Below are 18684 nucleotides of genomic sequence, written 5' to 3'. Positions count from 1 at the left end.
AGAGCAAAGGAAATGACAAAAAGCTTTACCCCCGAGGATAAAAATATGAAAATGACAGAGCATAGGTTGGTTATGTCTTCAGTGCAAAGGTGACATGTGGTGCCTGATTCAGGAACTTCAGTAAGATCTAACTGATTCAGTAGGGTGAAAAAACGTAGCAGTTGGTCATGTCTTTACCTTGGAAGAGCAAACTAAACAATTGCCAGAGTATCCTGTAACATCCTGAAGGTAAGTTTCAATACTGAAGTAGAGCCACATGCTGTAGAATATGTGTGAATGAAAGCATCAGTATCTTCAGTCTGTACAGAAATGTCTTCCTTTATCGCTGCATGCATCAGTTTTGACCATGTGGGCTGCTCTGGAAGGCCATGAAAAGCCAGAATATAACGTTATTGACGAAGCAATATCTCTGAAGCACTTTTTAAACGTTATATGAAACAAAAACACAGAATTAGTAGTCAATGTTTCATGGAAGTAGCATAACTGGCTGATGTATGTGGCACCAATGATATTTATTTCATACACAGTCACAGACAGTATGTCACAGCCTTGCTGCTGCTGCTGCTGCGGAGTTTCAGCGAGCACACACTCTCAGATGGGTTGAGCTTTACCACACACGACCATATCAAAGCTCCCACAGACCAAACCCCTCCCACCAGCAGTCATAGCCTTTAACACCTCTCTTCTCAGTGCTCAGCTTATCCCAGAAATCAACACCAATCATGTGTCAGTGACCCAGCCAATCAATGACCATCTGTCCAGCTGTTTCTCTGAGGGACCGGACTGCTGATGTGTGTGTGTGTGTGTGTGTGTGGGGGGGGGGGGGGGGTTAACAATTTTATTACTATTCAAGATAGAGAGGAAGGACCTCTGGGCTATGAACAGGGGTGACAGTAATTGAGGTTATGGCCAAGATATAACTCTGTGGTCATTACGAAGTTTCTGCACTTTTGTGGGAGGGTTGAGGAAAGGCCAAGTTTTTCCAGCTAAAATAAATGTGGGAAGAGGATGCAGGGCAGGGAGCAGAAAGAAGGAAATGGTGACTTGGGCCAACCCCATCCTATTTGGCCTATTCTTCCCCCTTGTGGCACTGGGGATGAAGTCCCCAAACATCCTCGACACAGGAGAAAGTGGCAGGCTGGACATTACTGCAGTCAATCGGGTTGTTCTCCAGATGGAGGGAGACCAGGGTGGAGTTCTTGTGTATCTGGGTGCCACAGATGGAGTTCGGCGGGATGTATCTGTGGGATGGAAGCACAGGCCATAGGTGAGTTTCCCTCGGCCACCTGTAATGTGATGCTTAGCTCTCATTTGAAAGACTCCCATTTGAGACTTTCGGAATGTGGAATCATAACAGAGGGTGACCAGATAATCCATGTTAAATAGGAGACTTTGAGCTAGGACAGGATTTGTAAACTTCCATTTCAATTAAAAGGATGTGGATTTAACTTAAGCACTGAGTTCTTGCTGTGTGCTGATTGGTCAGTCTCCTATAATCATGCATGTGCCACTAATGTTAATGTGAAACAGCTGGATGAGTCTTTTAATCAAACAAAACAGTCAAAGCGCAAGAAGAACCAAACTGTTTAGCCAAGCACAGGAGCCTTTCAGTTTTAAAGTAGTTTGCAAAGCCTGAAGTAGCTCAAAGTGTCCTCCCTGGCATGGCTTATATGGTCACCCTATTTTATGCAAGGCTGCTAAATGGCACATTCAGCAACAGGCTCACACAGCTGCTCTGCTCTGCTCTGCTCCAGTGATTGCTATCTGAGGTCTTTTCTCCCAGCAGCCATCACACGCTACTAAGTATCCCCCTGACCCTCACCCCACTCACCCCACTCAGTCGCCAGCCCTTTGGATTGTTATTGTATTTTTAAATGTTTCACACTGCACATTGCAACTTTTTGTGTTCTTGTATTGTGTTTTATCTTCTGTATAGCATTTTGTCTTTTTCTATTGTATATGTACAGTTTGAAGTCACTTTTGTGTATGCTGCTATAGGTCTTTTGGAATTTCCTTCCGGATCAATAAAGTTCCATTACTACTCTCACAGACATAAGTATCAGCTCACAGACATAAGTATCAGCTCACAGACATAAGTATCAGCTCACAGACATAAGTATCAACCGAGGAAAAAAGCAAGGCAAGTGAACCTGTATAAAAGTAACTGTTTAAAAAGGTGCTCTGACACATGGGCTGAACGGAAATGCAAACGTAAAGCCTGCAGTAAACACACGGCCCCCAGCATTTACGACCTGAAAAGGCTGCACATGACCTAAAACAGGCTGCCTTGCAGGATTTAAATAAGCTGATAGGAGGCAAACAGTGCCGCATTCAGCTGACAAAGGAGCAGTGGCTGGAACGAAGCCTTTAAGAAAAACAGCAGGGAAGTGGAATGCAGGGCTGACATCCTGCCTCAGTCTGCTGGACACTGTTATCAGCATGATAGCATGTTTATACACAAACAGCAAGAAACTCGGAAAGTGAAGGATGTGAGGTCTGTAACACTAATGGTAAAGGACATGAGGTCTTCAACTCAAGTTGTGGAGAATGTCCGGATGGTACCTGGGGTGGGCACCATGAGAGCTGGAGTCCAGTTCAGTCCCGAGGAAGAGTGACATCATGTGACTTAAGAACTGTAACGTCGTGGGTCCCGCCTTCGATCTGCCACCCTACTCAGGCTGGTGTGGAGAACTGACTCATTGATGGATATTGGCTTTGATCTTGACCACAGTTTTTGGCAAGCAAGCCCTCTTTCCAATGCAATAATGTTAGCATGCCTGGGGGTTGGGGGGGGGGATTGGGCAGCCAATTGATCTCGGACCCCCAGAAGTTTTTTTCTCCCTTTCTCCCTTTTTGGTTCCTGTCCTTTCTTTCTTTCTTTCTTTCTTTCTTTCTTTCTTTCTTTCTTTCTTTGTCTTTCCCTTTTCCTTGTTTTTGTGTCATTGTATTATTGTTTTCGTATCGTTTTCATGATGTTGTAATGTATCACACCACACCCATGTAAAGTGCCTTGGGGTGACTGCGTTATGAGAGGCGCTATATAAAAATAAATTTCATTGAATTGAACATGAGGTCTTCAACACAACTGTGGATGTCATGAGGTTTTAAACATAAACAATGCAGGACATGGGAATCTTAATGATAAAGGACATGAGATTTTCAGCATGAGTTGTGGGGGATGTGAGACTCTAAAGATAAACAACAAAGAATGTGAAGTCTTCAATATAAACAATGAAGCATTTGTCAGCTTCAACGGTCATGGTAAAGGATGCAAAGTGTTTAAGACTAATGGCAAAGGATATCAACATGAACAGTAGAGAGCTTGGTGAGTCTCTCAGCATGTTTTCAGGACCAATCAAAAAATGTATCAGCTAGAAGATTAGTGGTATGGTACATGCCTATATCAGACCAGGGAGTGATGTGTTAATTGGACACTAGGCTTGGTCAGTGCTTTATTTTTAATAGTCATACCATCCAGGTTTTATTGTGGCATGTGGCATTTTGATGGCTTTTAAAAAGCAATGCATTTCTTTGCTGGAGGGGGATTTTCAAACAAAAATAACATAATATACTGTATTACCATAATACTGCTCAAGCCTTGCCAGCACCCCTCCTCCCAGTTGTCCAAGGATATCAATAAGGTGGGATGTCTGCATGCTCCCCCATAAGGAAGACGACAGAGTTTGGTCACCTTTATTTAGCTGAGTTGAACCTGCTCTGATCCACACCAGCTAAACTCCAGGCACAATGACTTCTGAAGCGAGAACTTGTTATCAGTGAAGAATGAGAAGATCCAAGTGTGAAGATCTTACTGACACAGGCTGACCTTGGTGTGATCTTCCCCCAAATGACAGAATGAAGAGGGGGGCTGGAGCGTTAAGCCGAGACCCACCTGATGAGGTTGTGGTCGAGCCGAAGCAACCGCAGAGCTCGAAGTCGTGGAAGTGCCAATGGGACAGACCGCAGCTGGTTGTGGTCCAGCAGCAGTTGAACCAGTGTGTCTTCCATGCTCTGAAAGGCTGCAGTTTCCAAGCCACCCTCATCCAACCTGTTATGCGCCAGATGCAGGTACACGAGGCCTGGTCGGAGGTGACTAAACACCAAGCCAGGGATGCTCCCAATCTGGTTGTGGTGCACAGAGAGCTGTCGCAGAGGGACCGGCAAGAAGGAGGGAATGCGGAGAAGCTCGTTGTGGGACAGGTCAAGAACCTCCAGCAACCTGTAAAGAAATGGCCCGCTGGTAAATAGAAAAGGGAGCAGCAGGCAACTGGCTGATCGATTTACATTGTTTTTTTTTGTCATTTCTACTGTTTACCATCCAAGCTTCTTGACTCTCTCCCTGTGACTTAGGCGTCAACCAAAATCCCCTGATGATCTCGGCCTTTGACCGCCCAGGCAAAACAATAGGATAAATTCTGCATTTACGACGAGCACATTATCAAATCTGAGCCTTAAAAATACAGAGAAAGCAAAGCTGCTGGTCACTGTGGGACACGTTCCCAAAGCAGCGGGGTGCCGCATAGCCAAGGCTATCCAGCATGGGCACTAGGGCACTGTGTCCCAGGTGAGACCATTACATCATAATTTTTGCCCCAGATTCCCAGAAGCCAGGGAGTCAGTGCAGCAGGAAAAGGGTGACAGCACTGAATACTGAATAGGCAGATGGGACTACAGACTACGTCAAGGTGTATCAGGGGGTGACCTTCTGTGTTAACGACCAGGCATATTAAAACATTTAAAACATTGTAGGAACTAATCTTGTACCTACACTACTTTTATCTGAAAATAAACATTCCCTTGATTCCCAATCCATGTTACCTAACAACATCTTAAAATGCTTTAGTTCTCGTCAAACCTTTTCTTTCCATGAGCAAAGGATGGATGATTTTATATATGAATCCCACATTTCCACAATTGTGATTTCATTACTTGTAACCGCATATGTCATCGTGATGTTTTTGAAAAATATGGTCTTGCAAATCTTACTGCATTAACCATAAATCTTAGTGGCATCAACAGTTCTGTTCCACTTCAGTATCTTGAAATGCATGTACAGAAACGTAATAAGGGCCAGTATCCCAGAAAGAAGTTACTGTTGCAGTTGTGGCTTCTTGAGTTGAGCACCGTTCTGGCACTGAAGACCTGTCAGGGCAAGGTCTACCCCATACACCCAGATCCCCACACTCATACCAGACAGGTCTGTTCTGCTGCCATCGCACCCTGCCAACTGACACTGACTCAAATGTCAGGGTTACACAACAGCACTTACACAATCCAGAATGACCAATGGGCAATGAGGAGGCCAGCAAAAGCCCTCTGTGGAATATCTGCTGTTCTCCAAGTGCTCTGTCTCATTTCTTTCTTACCTTTGGTTCTGAAAGAGTTGAACCAACCCTGACACCAGCTTCAGAACTACAGAAATTTAAAATGATCATAGTAATTATAATACCAGTGTTTACTTCCACATGTCAATAACTCTACATGCTTGGCCTCAGTAGGGCGTCTCCTGAGCTATTACCCAAATTATTCACAGCATTCTGCTCATTGTGTAGTTGTGTTCAAACCTAAAGACAGAGGAGCATTAGATCTTCTGTTTCAGTTTGCTAAGAGCTCGTGTCTGCTTGACTGGACAGACCAGACCTGCGATTCCTCTGTGAGAGTAAATGACATTTTCTGTTATTCATTTGTGTCTCGCGGTTTTGTCTGTTACCTTGGAATGTGTGCTTGTTAACACGGATGGTGTGAGGTGATGTTTGACTTTAAGATGGACTTGTTGACATTCAGAAGTTCCAGCTCAACATTTGCAAACAGCTGCAGGAGAACAGTGATTTCTCCCCAAGGCTCTGAAACTTTATGTAACCTGTTATAAAAATCCCCTACATCCGGGCTGAGGCCACACAAGCCCCCCCCCCCCCCCCACTCCCCCCACCCCCTTTGTCATCATCTGCTTTTGTTAAGACACACAGAAAAATACGTGCAACACTCTGAAGATAACTTTTTGGGGGTTTTGTTTGTTTTCTTTTAGAGCCCACTGTGAGTCCCCTACAAGGACGGAAATGTAAACATCAAAACCATTTCTGATGCTGTTTATCATTTTAGTAAGTGCAACCATTGAGGACAAAGAATGACCATGTATGAACTGGGAAGCATACAGTAGTGACCTATTCCAGGTCCCCATACTATGACACATGAAATTACTTTTATTTTTGGTGCAAAACTAGTTAAACTGCAGGAGGAAAAGACTAACATGGTACATGGCCCCATTACACATGAAAAAGACCCCCCAGGACATTATGACCCCCCCCCAACCTCATGTTGTGAGCATATAATTTTTGGCTCCTAATGAGAAGCACACGCAAAGGCAGGAAGTGCCAACTCCACGACTTCCATGGCTTCCTTTTCATCCATCCATTTTCTGTAACAGATTGTCCTATTCTGGGCGGCAGGGGGTCCGGAGCCTATGGGCACCAGGCAGGGACCAACCCAGGATGGGGAGCCAACCCAGGATGGGGAGCCAACCCATCACAGGGCTCACATACACAGGTAATTCCAATTATCCTCAGCATGTTTTTTGGACTGCGGGGGAAAACCAGAGAACCCGGCTGAAACCCCATGTTGACACAGGGAGAACTTGCAAACTACTATGCCACCATGCCACCCTGAGAATAATTACCAGCCCTGAAAATATTCCACCAAATATTCAATGTGTTGATAGCAATTTTGGAAACACGTTGAAATCATTTGGTTTTTTGAAACAAAAAACATAGAAATACTTAGGGCTGTGCATGAAAGCCATACTTTGGGTTGTTGATGTTGGAGCAAGTTGAACTTTTTCAACCATCCTCATCTTGTAGAAATTTCAAAGTTTTTGATTAAAATAGGTCTAGATTTGGTTGTGAGCATGAATGATGAGATTAAAGACATCACTAGGGCCCGAAGTTACATCACGACCAGTATGAAATGAGACGGGTAGCAGCTTTCCCAGTAGCAGCTCTGTATGTTATGCTTTTGGGGAGGGGGTGGGGGTCTATGTCTTATGAATGACCATGTGCACAAAGGATATAATTGGAAGAAATCATGGACCATCACAGTCAGCTAATGACAAAAGAGAATCATATGATATAGGCTCTGACCCCTGATTTAATACATATGAGGTCCATGACATGTTTTATGTGCAAGTCAATCCCCCAGGACTGATTGTAGTCCCACGTTCCCACTTTCTTGGATGCCAGAGAGCCAATGTGAAAGACAGAGGCTCAAACCCAGAACATTTGCAGCTCATTTTTTGGCTGCTCTGGATTTGTTACCTCAGAAGTAGAAATTTGAAAGCTGTGGTAAGAATACAAACCTTTTTCCTACGAGACGAACGGCCATAGAGTGAAATTTGGTCACCACAACTGGGCTGCGTACCCTAAAATAATTTGTGGCCTTTCTTCTCTCCAGCTGTTTACTGACAACAGCCATGACACGGGAGTTTGGAAGGAGGCGGGTGGAGAGCAACCGACACTAACATTCGCAAGCCCTGATTTACTTAATGTCAGGGAACTAAATTTGAAAACAATAGCTGCTGGGAGTTGTGTTAAAATAGCAAAGTTTCAAAAAAATACTAAACACTGAAGTCAAAATCAAAAAACATGAAGTGCTGAGTCACCGAGAAAGAAAACAATACAGAATGAATGGGGTTCAGCCCCATGTGTGAGTGAGAGGCAGGAGAGTCGCACCACCAGGACCGGACCACACATACAGCACCAACCACATGAAGCTCCACAGATCTACAGCTTCAGAAATTCCCAGTGTTCTAACCAGGGTTTAGTCTTCATTCCCGAACACTTTGATTCTTGGAGATTGGGGCTTTTCAATGGATGGTGAAGCCCTCTGACTCTCACCATTACCAAAGGAATATGAGAAACATTACACTTGACATGAGCTTTTTTTGTACTTGTTTCCATGCAAAATTGAAGCTGTAATTTGAGAATGGCAGGAATGTGGCACTAAAGTAAATATACCAATGAAACATGGCAAAGAGTGAGAATGAACACCTCAAGTTACTCAGTCATCTGCTGCTCCCAAAGACCTGATTCATGATGTAGATTGGTCAGTGTCACTCCGCAACCATCCATCCATTTTCCAAATCGCTTATCCTACTGGGTCGTGGGGGGCCTGGAGCCTATCCTGGATGCAATGGGCACGAGGCAGGGAACAACCCAGGATGGGGGGCCAGCCCATCGCAGGGCACACTCACACACCATTCACTCACACATGCACACCTATGGGCAATTTAGCAAGTCCAATTAGCCTCAGCATGTTTTTGGACTGTTGGGGGAAACCGGAGTACCCGGAGGAAACCCCACGACGACATGGGGAGAACATGCAAACTCCACACACATGTGACCCAGGCAGAGACTCGAACCTGGGTCCCAGAGGTGTGAGGCAACAGTGCTAACCACTGCACCACCATGCCGCCCCCACCCCACAACCAATTAGATAAAACTAATTTCGATTAGGGTAAGCATACGTTCTCCTTTTCCCACACTTGTTTGGGGCCTAATAATGACTGAAATGTCCAGGATCTTGCTTTGTTCCAGGTTGCTATTTGCTTTCTATAGTCAGAAGACTTTCTGTGAGCATATCTGAGCTGCTTCGATGCCTCTCTGCGCATCCTGCTCCAGGTGCCCTGTTGCTTGCAAAGCAAAATAAGGTCACCTTAATTTTGATCGATTCATCAAAGTAACCAGTCAACACTAAACTTTCACCATGGGTATGGACTAGAACAGGGGTGGCCAATCTTATCCAGAAAGGGTCAGTGTGTGTGCAGCTTTTTGCTGCGACTCCCTAATTAGGTCACTAATTAAAGGGCTGATTGGCCGAAGAGTCCTCACACCTGGGTTTGAACAGCTGACCTACAGGTTATCTCAAAAACCTGCACACAAACCGGCACTTTGCAAATAAGATTGGCCACCCCTGGACTAGAACATCTAAATGTCTGGGATCATCTCAAGACAAGTTTTGACATTCCCTTTTTGTTTACTGCAGAATGTAGTTCTGTCTTCCTGTTTATAAAATGATGCTGCAGAAGGTCTTTTGCTTCAATAATAGGCCAGAACACAATGGATCCACCAGAATGACATAACATAATTTCCTTCATGGTGTCTTCATTGTCCTGGTGTTCTTGTTTGGGAAATATTGCAATTAGCACATTTTTAAGCCTTTAAACACAGACATAAAATAATAAACTAACTAGACTGACTAGAGTTGGTCATAAACACTGTCTTTTGCAATCTCCATTGTTGGTTCATATTGGAGACCCAATCACACTGTGGTTTGGAGAGGGGTGTTAATCTCATCTCCGTCCTGCTCGGAGATATGTCACACTGTGTTTTCTGCTACCCAAACGTATGTGTACACTCTTGGAGAGATTCAGTTGGTTCCCAAGGATTCCACGGAGACAAAAAACGCATGGAATTTTACAATATTTGAACAATACAAGTATCCATACCCAGACATGGACCCCTGTCTATTCAACAAATAGAACTATCTTTTCGTTAAAATATATTGAAACATCCCCAGATGTTCCCATGGCTGCACTTCTCAGCAGATAATTATGCAGAATCTCTTATATTCAAACAAGACCCCAAAAAGCAGTAAACGTATCACTCCAGTGACTTGGGGACACACATTCCGACTATGACACTTACAGCTCGATTCCTTGCAGCATCCATTTTGCATTTTACGTTGAGTTAAAATGATAACCAGCAAAAAGAGCAAGTCCATGACTTAATGCTATGGTCCCAGTAGAGCCAAGCGCCTTATCCTGAATGAACGCATGTGGTCAAGGACCAAATGGCACACTCTTGTGGTAAATGATGAAATGGCATGACAGCAGTCCTAATATTTACAACAATTGAACAGTAACAGAAAGAGGAGGGAGAGGAGAGAGCTTACGGTAGATGTGTCCATGCTTGTGGTGCTATGCGGGCATCCTGCAGCCTGTTCTGACTCAGATCCAGAACCTTAAGCCGAATCAGCTTCAGAGAGTTTACTGTCAACTCCTCCAATTGGTTTTGTGAGAACCGGAGCCTCTGTTGAAGAGCAGAATCCCACTTATAAAATACTTCACATGCTGCAAATTAAATAGCTACATTTGATTTTGTAGGCATATTTATAATACCTATTGGTGAAGGATACATGTTTGGTTATACGAGTTGATTTAGATATTCATACAAGTAACTCCATCCATCCATCCATTTTCCAAACTGCTTATTCGACTGGGTTGCGGGGGTCCGGAGCCTATCCCGGAAGCAATGGGCACAAGGCAGGGAACAACCCAGGATGGGGGGCCAGCCCATCACAGGGCACACTCAAACACCAGTCACTCAAACATGCACTCCTTCGGGCAATTTAGTAACTTTAATTAGCCTCTGCATGTTTTTGGACTGTGGGGGGAAACCGGAGTACCCGGAGGAAACCCCACGACGACATGGGGACCCATGGGGACTCCGCACACATGTGACCCAGGCGGAGACTCGAACCTCGGTCCCAGAGGTGTGAGGCAACAGTGCTAACCACTGCACCACCATGCCACCCCTACAAGTAACGCAAGACTAATATTTCATATCCTATTATAATGTTCAGGGAATAGACCATGAAAAACAGTACATTACTAACAAGATAATCACTGCTTTACACCATCCTGCCTGTAGAGGTCACTACAGAAATTCTGTGTTGGTACCTGAAGGGAGGGAGGTAGCCCTGATGGGATTGCTCTAAACTGGTTGTCATCCAGTCGTAGGTGGATTAGTTTCCGGAGGGGTCTGAAGGTCAGAGGGGACACCTTTCCCTCATGGAGGCCATTGCCTTGGAGTTCCAGAGTCAGCAGTTTGAACAAACCTGAAGACAGCCAGACACTCAGTGCTGGACAGCAGCATTACAACCTTTGCTTATACAGAAAGATCAACTCTAAACAGTTGCACTCATGGACACACAGACACACCCTCACCTTTGAAGCTTTGGGGTGTCAGCCAGCTGATTTTGTTGTCATTGATCTTGAGCACCTCAAGCGATTGTGGCAGAAGTGGGATCTTTGTCAGATTGTTGTTGTCCAGGTTGAGTTTCTTCAGGATTGACAGATTCTACAACAAGCCAAGAGTATGGTAAGGCTGGACTCAAAGAACCAGGAGACTGGAAGGCATGAGACTTCAATAAAATCACTGAAAAGTACCTAAAACACAGCAGAAGACATACAGTATAAGCTACGAGACTTCATGAACTTTAACCAGATGTAGCAGAACAATTTATATATATATATATATATATATATATGTGTGTGTGTGTGTGTGTGTGTGTGTGTGTATGTATATGTATGTATGTGTTTGTATGTGTGTGTATATATATCTTGTGTGTATATATAAAAATTACTGTGATGAAGATCAGATTAAAAGAGGTGAGTGAGCCAAGCCTAGAGTGGAATTGCCATTCAGATCAAAAGTAAGAAAACCACAGAGGATGGAGACACTCGCGATGTTTACTGTGAGATATGTCTGCAGCCCAAGCCTTTAAAAATGTTTTCAGAAATAGAACACCATGCATGAGACATCAAACCAAAAACATTCTACTACCAAAGGAAAGGCAAAAATACAAAGAATTTAGGAAGAATTACTTCCACCCCATTTTAAGTACTTATCTGTCCACTACTGAGATGAAAAACTCCGTAATTAGTTCCCCAGTTCTTTTTGTATATTTGTATTAATTCAGATCTCAGAAGACATTCTGCCTCTGCATGCCTGCCTGTCACCTGACATTCGTGACTCCTGGCCAGCTGCCTGAACACACAGACCACCTTTCCACACTTTATAAACATACCCATGATTGTAAATACCCACTAAAAGTAGCTGTTTCCAACCAAACACAAGAAAGTTTTATTGTAAACTCCAGATGTACCATCCTATTTCAAAGCTAAACAATATATAGCGTATTTTAAAGCACAGAATCCTCAGATGACCCAGTTACATTTGACAGCTTTGCCTTAAATAGCAAAGTCTTCACTGTGCACCTCAGGTTTTGTCAAATAAAGCCTTTAATTATCACATCCTTGCTGCAATAAACGGCTCCTTCTGTCTGCTCACTTCTCCCTTTATTTTGTCACATTTCTCTAGCGATCTGCCTTCACAGAGTGTCCTCCATTCTACCCATGCATCTTCATAATTTGGTGTGACAGCTTTTGCCTTGAAGGACCATAATAACGCCTCCATGTATCCTGGTAACAGCTAAAAATTACTCAACAGTTTAAAAATATTTTACCTGTATATTTCAGTTCTAAGCAACAGTAGTAATCTGTCATGTTCAAGCAATGATGCTCCAGAATGATCATCTGAGACTTTGAGTAACTGACAGCAGAACTTCTAAGAAAGACATTTTGTGCCTGTTTTTGGAATCTAAATGTGGACCTGGTGTCAGCCTATAATCCCACACTAGACATACGTATGTATCCCCTCTCGGTTTCTTTCCATCTGTTATTTGTGGGAAGTGAGGACAGGATATAGTAAAAGTTTTCAAAGAATTTCTTCCTGCTTTGCGAGCCTTGATACACAGTGACCACGTAACCAGTGTCCTGAAAAGCACCAGTGTGGTCCAGCTGCGGTCACCACAATGTCCGCTTGCCAAACGATCCTTCACTGCCTCATATCTCCCAGTAGGGGGTGCGGTCGCACATCTACAACACCTGTGTTTATTTGCAGACCTGTCTTGTTCCGGCATGGCCGGTCAGATTGGGATGCCATTAATTGTTGTGTTCTGATGCTTTCCAACTAGACCCACTTCAGAGGTTCTAAAGGGAGCTGAAGTCCAGCTGGAGAGGATTCAAAAGTAACAATTAAAGATTAGGGTCTGTCCAGATGGCCTTGTGTTTAAAATTTCCAAATGGTCCTACAGTAGCATGAAAACCTCATTTGAGGGTTGCGGTCACTGAATAATAACGGAGAGTTTTCAGCCCGTATAAAGGCACCTAAACTGTTTTTAGTAATCTAAATGTTTCCTTTCTGTTCGGGTTTCATAGATACTGTTTCACAAAGATTTTCATGGGCAGGGAAAGACACTGCCAAGAACTACTCATGTGCTTTTCACATGCAGTGACTCAGACAAAACAAGGCTAATTTTTTCCAAGTTCTTAACTGGGAGACCCTTATTAACATTCAAATTCTACAATATATTTTGTAACCAAATAATTTATATATATAATAATAATGATATGTAATGTTCAGTAAGATAAACCCCTATGCATATGATCGGCAGCTCGCCGGTTCGAGTCTGGCCTTAGCATGTCTGTGGGCCCTTGACCAAGGTCCTTAACCCCCAGCTGTGGGGGCACCTGCTACAGGTGGCTGCCCTTCACTGCCAATCTTGCTCTCACCTACAAACATCAACATGGGGTAGGTGAAAAGTGAATTTCCTCATGGGATCAATAAAAAGTGTATTCATCATCATCATCTGGGCTTCTGTAGTTGTGGAGACCTGAAAATCCGAGTGAGATGAAGACGCTTTGCTACTATGTATTCCACAGCAGATAGATGTGTTTAGGTGAGAATTTTGACACTAACGTCTCAGATTTCTAGCCTCCGAGGTCCCAGAGTCAGATTCACACCCACCCATACCATTTGGGTCCTGTTTTCTGTGTGGTTTCCAATGTTGACTCACAGTTTTCTCATATCTGCCTCTGGAATGTCATATTTATCTAAACCATAGGGATTCTGTCATTATCATCCACCAGGTGGCAGCAGATTCCGGCTGTCAGGGCACTGCCGGGATGAGACTGCTTCATTCAGTGGGCAGCACATGGCATATTGTTTAAGATTAAGGATTTACAACCACAAGGTTACAACAACTAGCATCACAAAGGGCTCTGCTGTTGCGCCTTTATGCCTAAAATGTTATCGAATGGTTCCTGTTTCAGTAGAAACCAAGTCCCCAAACAAACACATTCAAAAACGTCCGAATGCAGCAATGCCACGGAGATAGATCCGTGCAATCATGACATGCTCAAAAGACTTACTCGGAACAGGGTGGGAGCGAGGGAGGTGTCGGTCAGCTCATTCTGACGGAGATCCAGCCCCTCCAGGTGGGGCAGCCCAGCCAGGGATCTCACAGGGATCTTACGCACCTGACTGGCTACATAAAGACTGACACGAGTCATTATCCTGACACACCAGAAATGATTCAAAACCACATTGTCGTGAAGCAGCACACTGCGATACTGTCATTTAAACATATACTGCTACTGTGCTAAGGAAAATGCCGCTAAAGGTAAAAGCAGCACAGAAGATGTGGTCGATATAAAAATCAGACGCCTGAGCATCTTCTGTCCTTTAGCTGAGATCCTACACCCCAGTCCACACCTCCCGCCTCACCCGACAGCTGGAAGGCCGTGACTCCCAGGCCAGTGATGTTTGGCAGGTGGGTGATGTAGAGACCCTGGCAGGTAATTCGGGAATCAGCCTGTCGACATCCGTCTGGAAGGGGATCTGTGAAGCTGGTCCTGTTGGCCAACTTTGCGTCGGGAAGGGGATCTGCATGGCCATTGTTTACCTCCTCCTCCTTGTCCTCATCATCCTCTTCATCCTCGTTATCATTATCATCTCCATCCTCCTCACTGTCATCCTTGTCATCTTCGTCATCATTGTCTTCCTCATCACTTTCATCCTCATCCTCATCACTTTCATCATCTTCATCCATCAGTTGTTTGTTGACACTTTGTGCTTCTCTTTCAGTGTCATCTTTCACCTTTACCAGACGCAGGAAAATGATCAACCCCAAATTCATCCCCCTGCAATGCTTACTGAAAGTTCAAAGAACTGACCCCTGTGCAACCAGGCCTCATCTTTTAAAACAACCCATCTGTTATCACTTTTTCAGCACCATGCCAACATCCCTTCACCTTCACCGGGCAGCAAAATAAATAAAGAACAAACTGTAGCCACGTTATTCCGGGAAAATGAAAGCCTGCTGGCTAAATAGGTTAACAATGCAAGCATGCTGACCTCATTGAGAGAAGCAGGATGTGGAGGGTTGGTGGTCACCAAAAGCTGGTCATCGCCTTCTCCTTTCTTGCCCATGCTCTCACTTCTGTCCCCATCATCATCTTCTTTATTTTTCAAGGTCAGGATTGGCTGGGCTGAAGAAGGAGACTGCAGAGCTCAGCAAGCAGGACATTAACCTCATTGAGCAGGGGACTAACCTCATACGGAAGCCCCCCAGAAGCGAGGGTATTGTCAATGTCAAATATTTCTAACTGTGAGTTAGAGGAGTGGGTCTGTTAGTTACAGAAAAGGTATCAGCTACTTCATTTCCATTTCCAAAACTATTTATGCTGGAAGACCGAGGAGAGCAGTGTTTATACACTCAGAAAATCATCGGAAATGTTCTGTTTGCATTACCAACAACTTGTTAAAGTAATATTAGCATGTAGTGACATTTATAGTAAATTACACGGTTTTTGTAACCCTTCCCAGTGCCTGAACCCTAGTTAAGCACATATTTTGTTAGTATAATAGAACCTTACAGAATAACAAATAGTAATTCACAGACTAGACAATAAATGTATTTTCAACTTTTTAAAAGAATCAGCATGATCAAATTATACCTCTATGGAATTAAAACACAGAACCAATAATTAAGATAAAACATATTAAATACCTTTAAAAATTGCAAAAGAGCAGCTCATTAGCCAGCACATTTGTGACCCACACTGTACATCTGAGGGACATCCCGTTTACATGGCAACCATGGCCTGGAGTTGGAGTACTGGGAAGGGAATGGGTCACATGACACAGATGCACCTGTGCAAATGACAATGACCATTTCTGGGTAACACTCACCTGAGAGAGTTGCTTCCACCACAGCTGCACCTGCTGCAGTCTCAGCCTGGTGCTGGGGCTCCATGAAACCCCATCCCTCAACCGTGGGGGCAGTAAGAGTACAAGCCCCAAGCCACAGGACTACAAATATGAACATTGATATCGAGGGCCCAAAAATGCTTGAAGCACAGCCTTGATATGCTCCCCCAAAGGTCAGAGAAGCTGGAGACTCAGATGAGCAATGAGAAATTGGGTGGAGAAGAAGATTCACAACACCCCTTTTATTCATGTAAAAAAAAAAAAAAAAAAGTTTACGTCTTCCCACCCATCCCAGCACCAAGGTGTCATTTCAGGCACTTCATACACACTGAGATGTCAACACAATGGGCTGGAGAGCAAGATTTTTTCGCATTTGGCCACATTACTGGCCTGGGACAAATTTAGCTTAGGTATAAAAAACATTAAATATAACAAAAGGTAAACTGGACTGCAGAGATTCTCTTCCATTTTTGTTGGACGCATGTTGGATCTGAAGAATGTGTTTGGAAAGAAATCTCCTTTGAAAAGTAGTTTTGTTGACAACCCTGTGCCTAGACCAATACACACACATGCATGCACACACACACACACACACACACACACACGCTCACAGCTTGTCCTGTTTCCTCACCCAGTTTTACATCCTTTCCACCTTGGAGCTCTGTGGCCAAGAAAGGTATTTCATACTGTCTCCTTTAAACAAACAAATCTTTTACTGTCAATTAAACCACATACTGGCATGAGTGGGGGCTCAGTGTTATTTCATACCTCCATGGTTGGGGTTCAAACCCCATCTCTTCACTGCACGTGAACATTTTGCTTCCTCTGTAGTCCAAAGATGAGCAGTTAGGCCAATTGCAGTCTCTGACGTACCCATAGTATTCGGATGGTCTTCCTCTCCAGAATGTGTCCCAGCCTTGTACTGCCCAAGACAAGAGCCAGGTAACCCTGAGCAGGATGTCTGACTAAAAGATGGACTGATGGCTTACAAAGTAAATAATCACGACATAGACTTAAGTCAGTCATAATGCAGGCGATTGTCCCAGACCAACAGCCACAACCCCCTCCCTGGACACGAAACGGCTGAGGTGCCCCTGAGGAGAGGTTTACCACCCCAAGCAGGGTTCATCTAGCCGTACAACTAGACATCAGTAACTTTTTGGAGAACAGAAGAAATTCAAGTTTATTTTTTAGAGTCTTAATTAATTTCCATATGTTCTTATTTTGAATTTATTTATTTATTCTTAGCAAATATATATTTACCACCCAGATAAACAGCAATAAACATTTTCTTTGTTGGCCAAAGACCTTTGCACTGTAAGTCTTACATACGCCGTTAATGAACTACCTTTATTGAATTCCCAATGCTCTGGAAAAACGTACTCATCACCGCTTAATTCAGATGTAAAGGAAAATTCACAGATGCAGTTTAGACAGTGATCTGACTAAAAAAAAAAACATGAAACACATGCTGTCTGAACCCGAAGTTACATAAAATATTGTTGAATAAACAGGACGCCCAGGCCTTCCCCTGCCTGTCTGTGTTTCTGCGACCTTTGCGCGATGAACCAGCCTTCCTCGTTGGCGGCCTCCCTCGTCTCCAGCTCTCCGCCTCTCTGTTTGTGCACAGTAACGTTTTCATCGCACCCTGCTTGCGGACTGATGCCTGCGACTTCCAGACCGGTGTTTCCCAAAGCAGCCCAGCATTTACTCAGCGCAGCTCTGGGGGAACGTGTGGCCCGAGCAGCACAGTGAGGACGGCGACGTCCGCTCAGACATGCTGCGCCAGCAGTGTTCAAGCCCCCGCACTTGGGCACAGAGGGGCCGGTGTGTCCTGGCAGGAGCAAGAACAGACCACATGCTGTGTGTGTGCTGTGAAAACCTCGGCATCCAAAAATGTGTTCAGAAAAGTCATAGGTACTTTCTACCAGCTCCTCTAAATGAATGCTGGACTGTGCGTCTGAGGAGCCATTTTTGTATGGGTCAGACTAGATACACTCCCATAATGTCTGAGTTATTTGATATTGAAGTTTTAGAGTCGAATTTCCTGCAAATGGTGATACAGTTGTTAGATTCTTGCTCCTGCTTGTGTATGTGATGCCATGTGCCAAGATGATACAGTTTGAAGGATTATTTGCTCTCATTGGAAAATAATTTTAATGTTGGTAAACAGAATTCCACTGATAAGTGGAATCAGAACACTTTTGAGTGCCACTGAATGAAGGGAATTGGCGCACTGAGGGATTCTCCATCATTAGCCCAAAAATGTTCTGTAATTAATAACTGTGAAGCTCTTTAAGCTTGGGGGGGGGGGGGGGTGAATGACAGTGTTTTAGTCCTGGGTGTGAAATAGAACTACATATTGTCGAATTTAGCAGTTCTAATGTTGTTGTGCATGTTGTCTAAGTTACATATTATTCTGTTTTAATTTTGAATTTTAGATTTCTTTCCTTTCTGAAAGTCCCCACATGAAGGAATGGCTAAGATCGCCCCCTGGTGGTCCTATATGGTCCTGTGGTCAATTTGTCGACAAACCCATCCACAAATTTGCATTTAATTTACGATTGAACATTCAACATACGATTGAAATAGAGTGGTCAGACAGTACCTGGGGCAATTGGAGTTAAGGGTCTTGATCAGGACCCAATGGTGACATCACTGTTTTACCATGGGGTTTTTAAATAAGGAGGAAACATGGTTCAAATGAAAGTGTGCAGGGGGGGTGTTTTCATACAGTGGGAATTTCTGTATGTGTGAGAACTGTGATGTGTGATTTTAAAAATGTGTCTTCCATGGTTAA

General features: G+C 43.9%; 1 protein-coding gene and 1 long non-coding RNA gene across 2 annotated transcripts; one reads left to right on the top strand and one right to left on the bottom strand.

The window, feature by feature from the left end:
• Positions 1-1069: 1069 nt before the first annotated feature.
• Positions 1070-16002, bottom strand: LOC125748167 (extracellular matrix protein 2-like). The gene is made up of 9 exons (XM_049024062.1): positions 15867-16002; positions 15030-15163; positions 14400-14772; positions 14045-14160; positions 10997-11129; positions 10730-10887; positions 9943-10079; positions 3893-4219; positions 1070-1241 (listed from the first exon to the last, which is right to left on the bottom strand). The coding sequence occupies exons 1-9, from the start codon at positions 16000-16002 to the stop codon at positions 1070-1072; spliced, it is 1686 nt and encodes a 561-aa protein (XP_048880019.1).
• LOC125748173 (uncharacterized) lies at positions 1126-16327 on the top strand. The gene is made up of 5 exons (XR_007399481.1): positions 1126-1267; positions 3855-4564; positions 6026-6098; positions 6425-6543; positions 14760-16327. It is a non-coding gene; the product is annotated as an uncharacterized LOC125748173 (long non-coding RNA).
• The last annotated feature ends 2357 nt before the right edge of the window (positions 16328-18684 follow it).

The sequence above is a fragment of the Brienomyrus brachyistius genome, chromosome 8 (assembly GCF_023856365.1).
Source record: "Brienomyrus brachyistius isolate T26 chromosome 8, BBRACH_0.4, whole genome shotgun sequence".
In the NCBI taxonomy this organism is placed as follows: domain Eukaryota; kingdom Metazoa; phylum Chordata; class Actinopteri; order Osteoglossiformes; family Mormyridae; genus Brienomyrus; species Brienomyrus brachyistius.
Note: the sequence above shows the minus strand (reverse complement) of the source record. Positions and strands in the feature narration are given on the sequence as shown.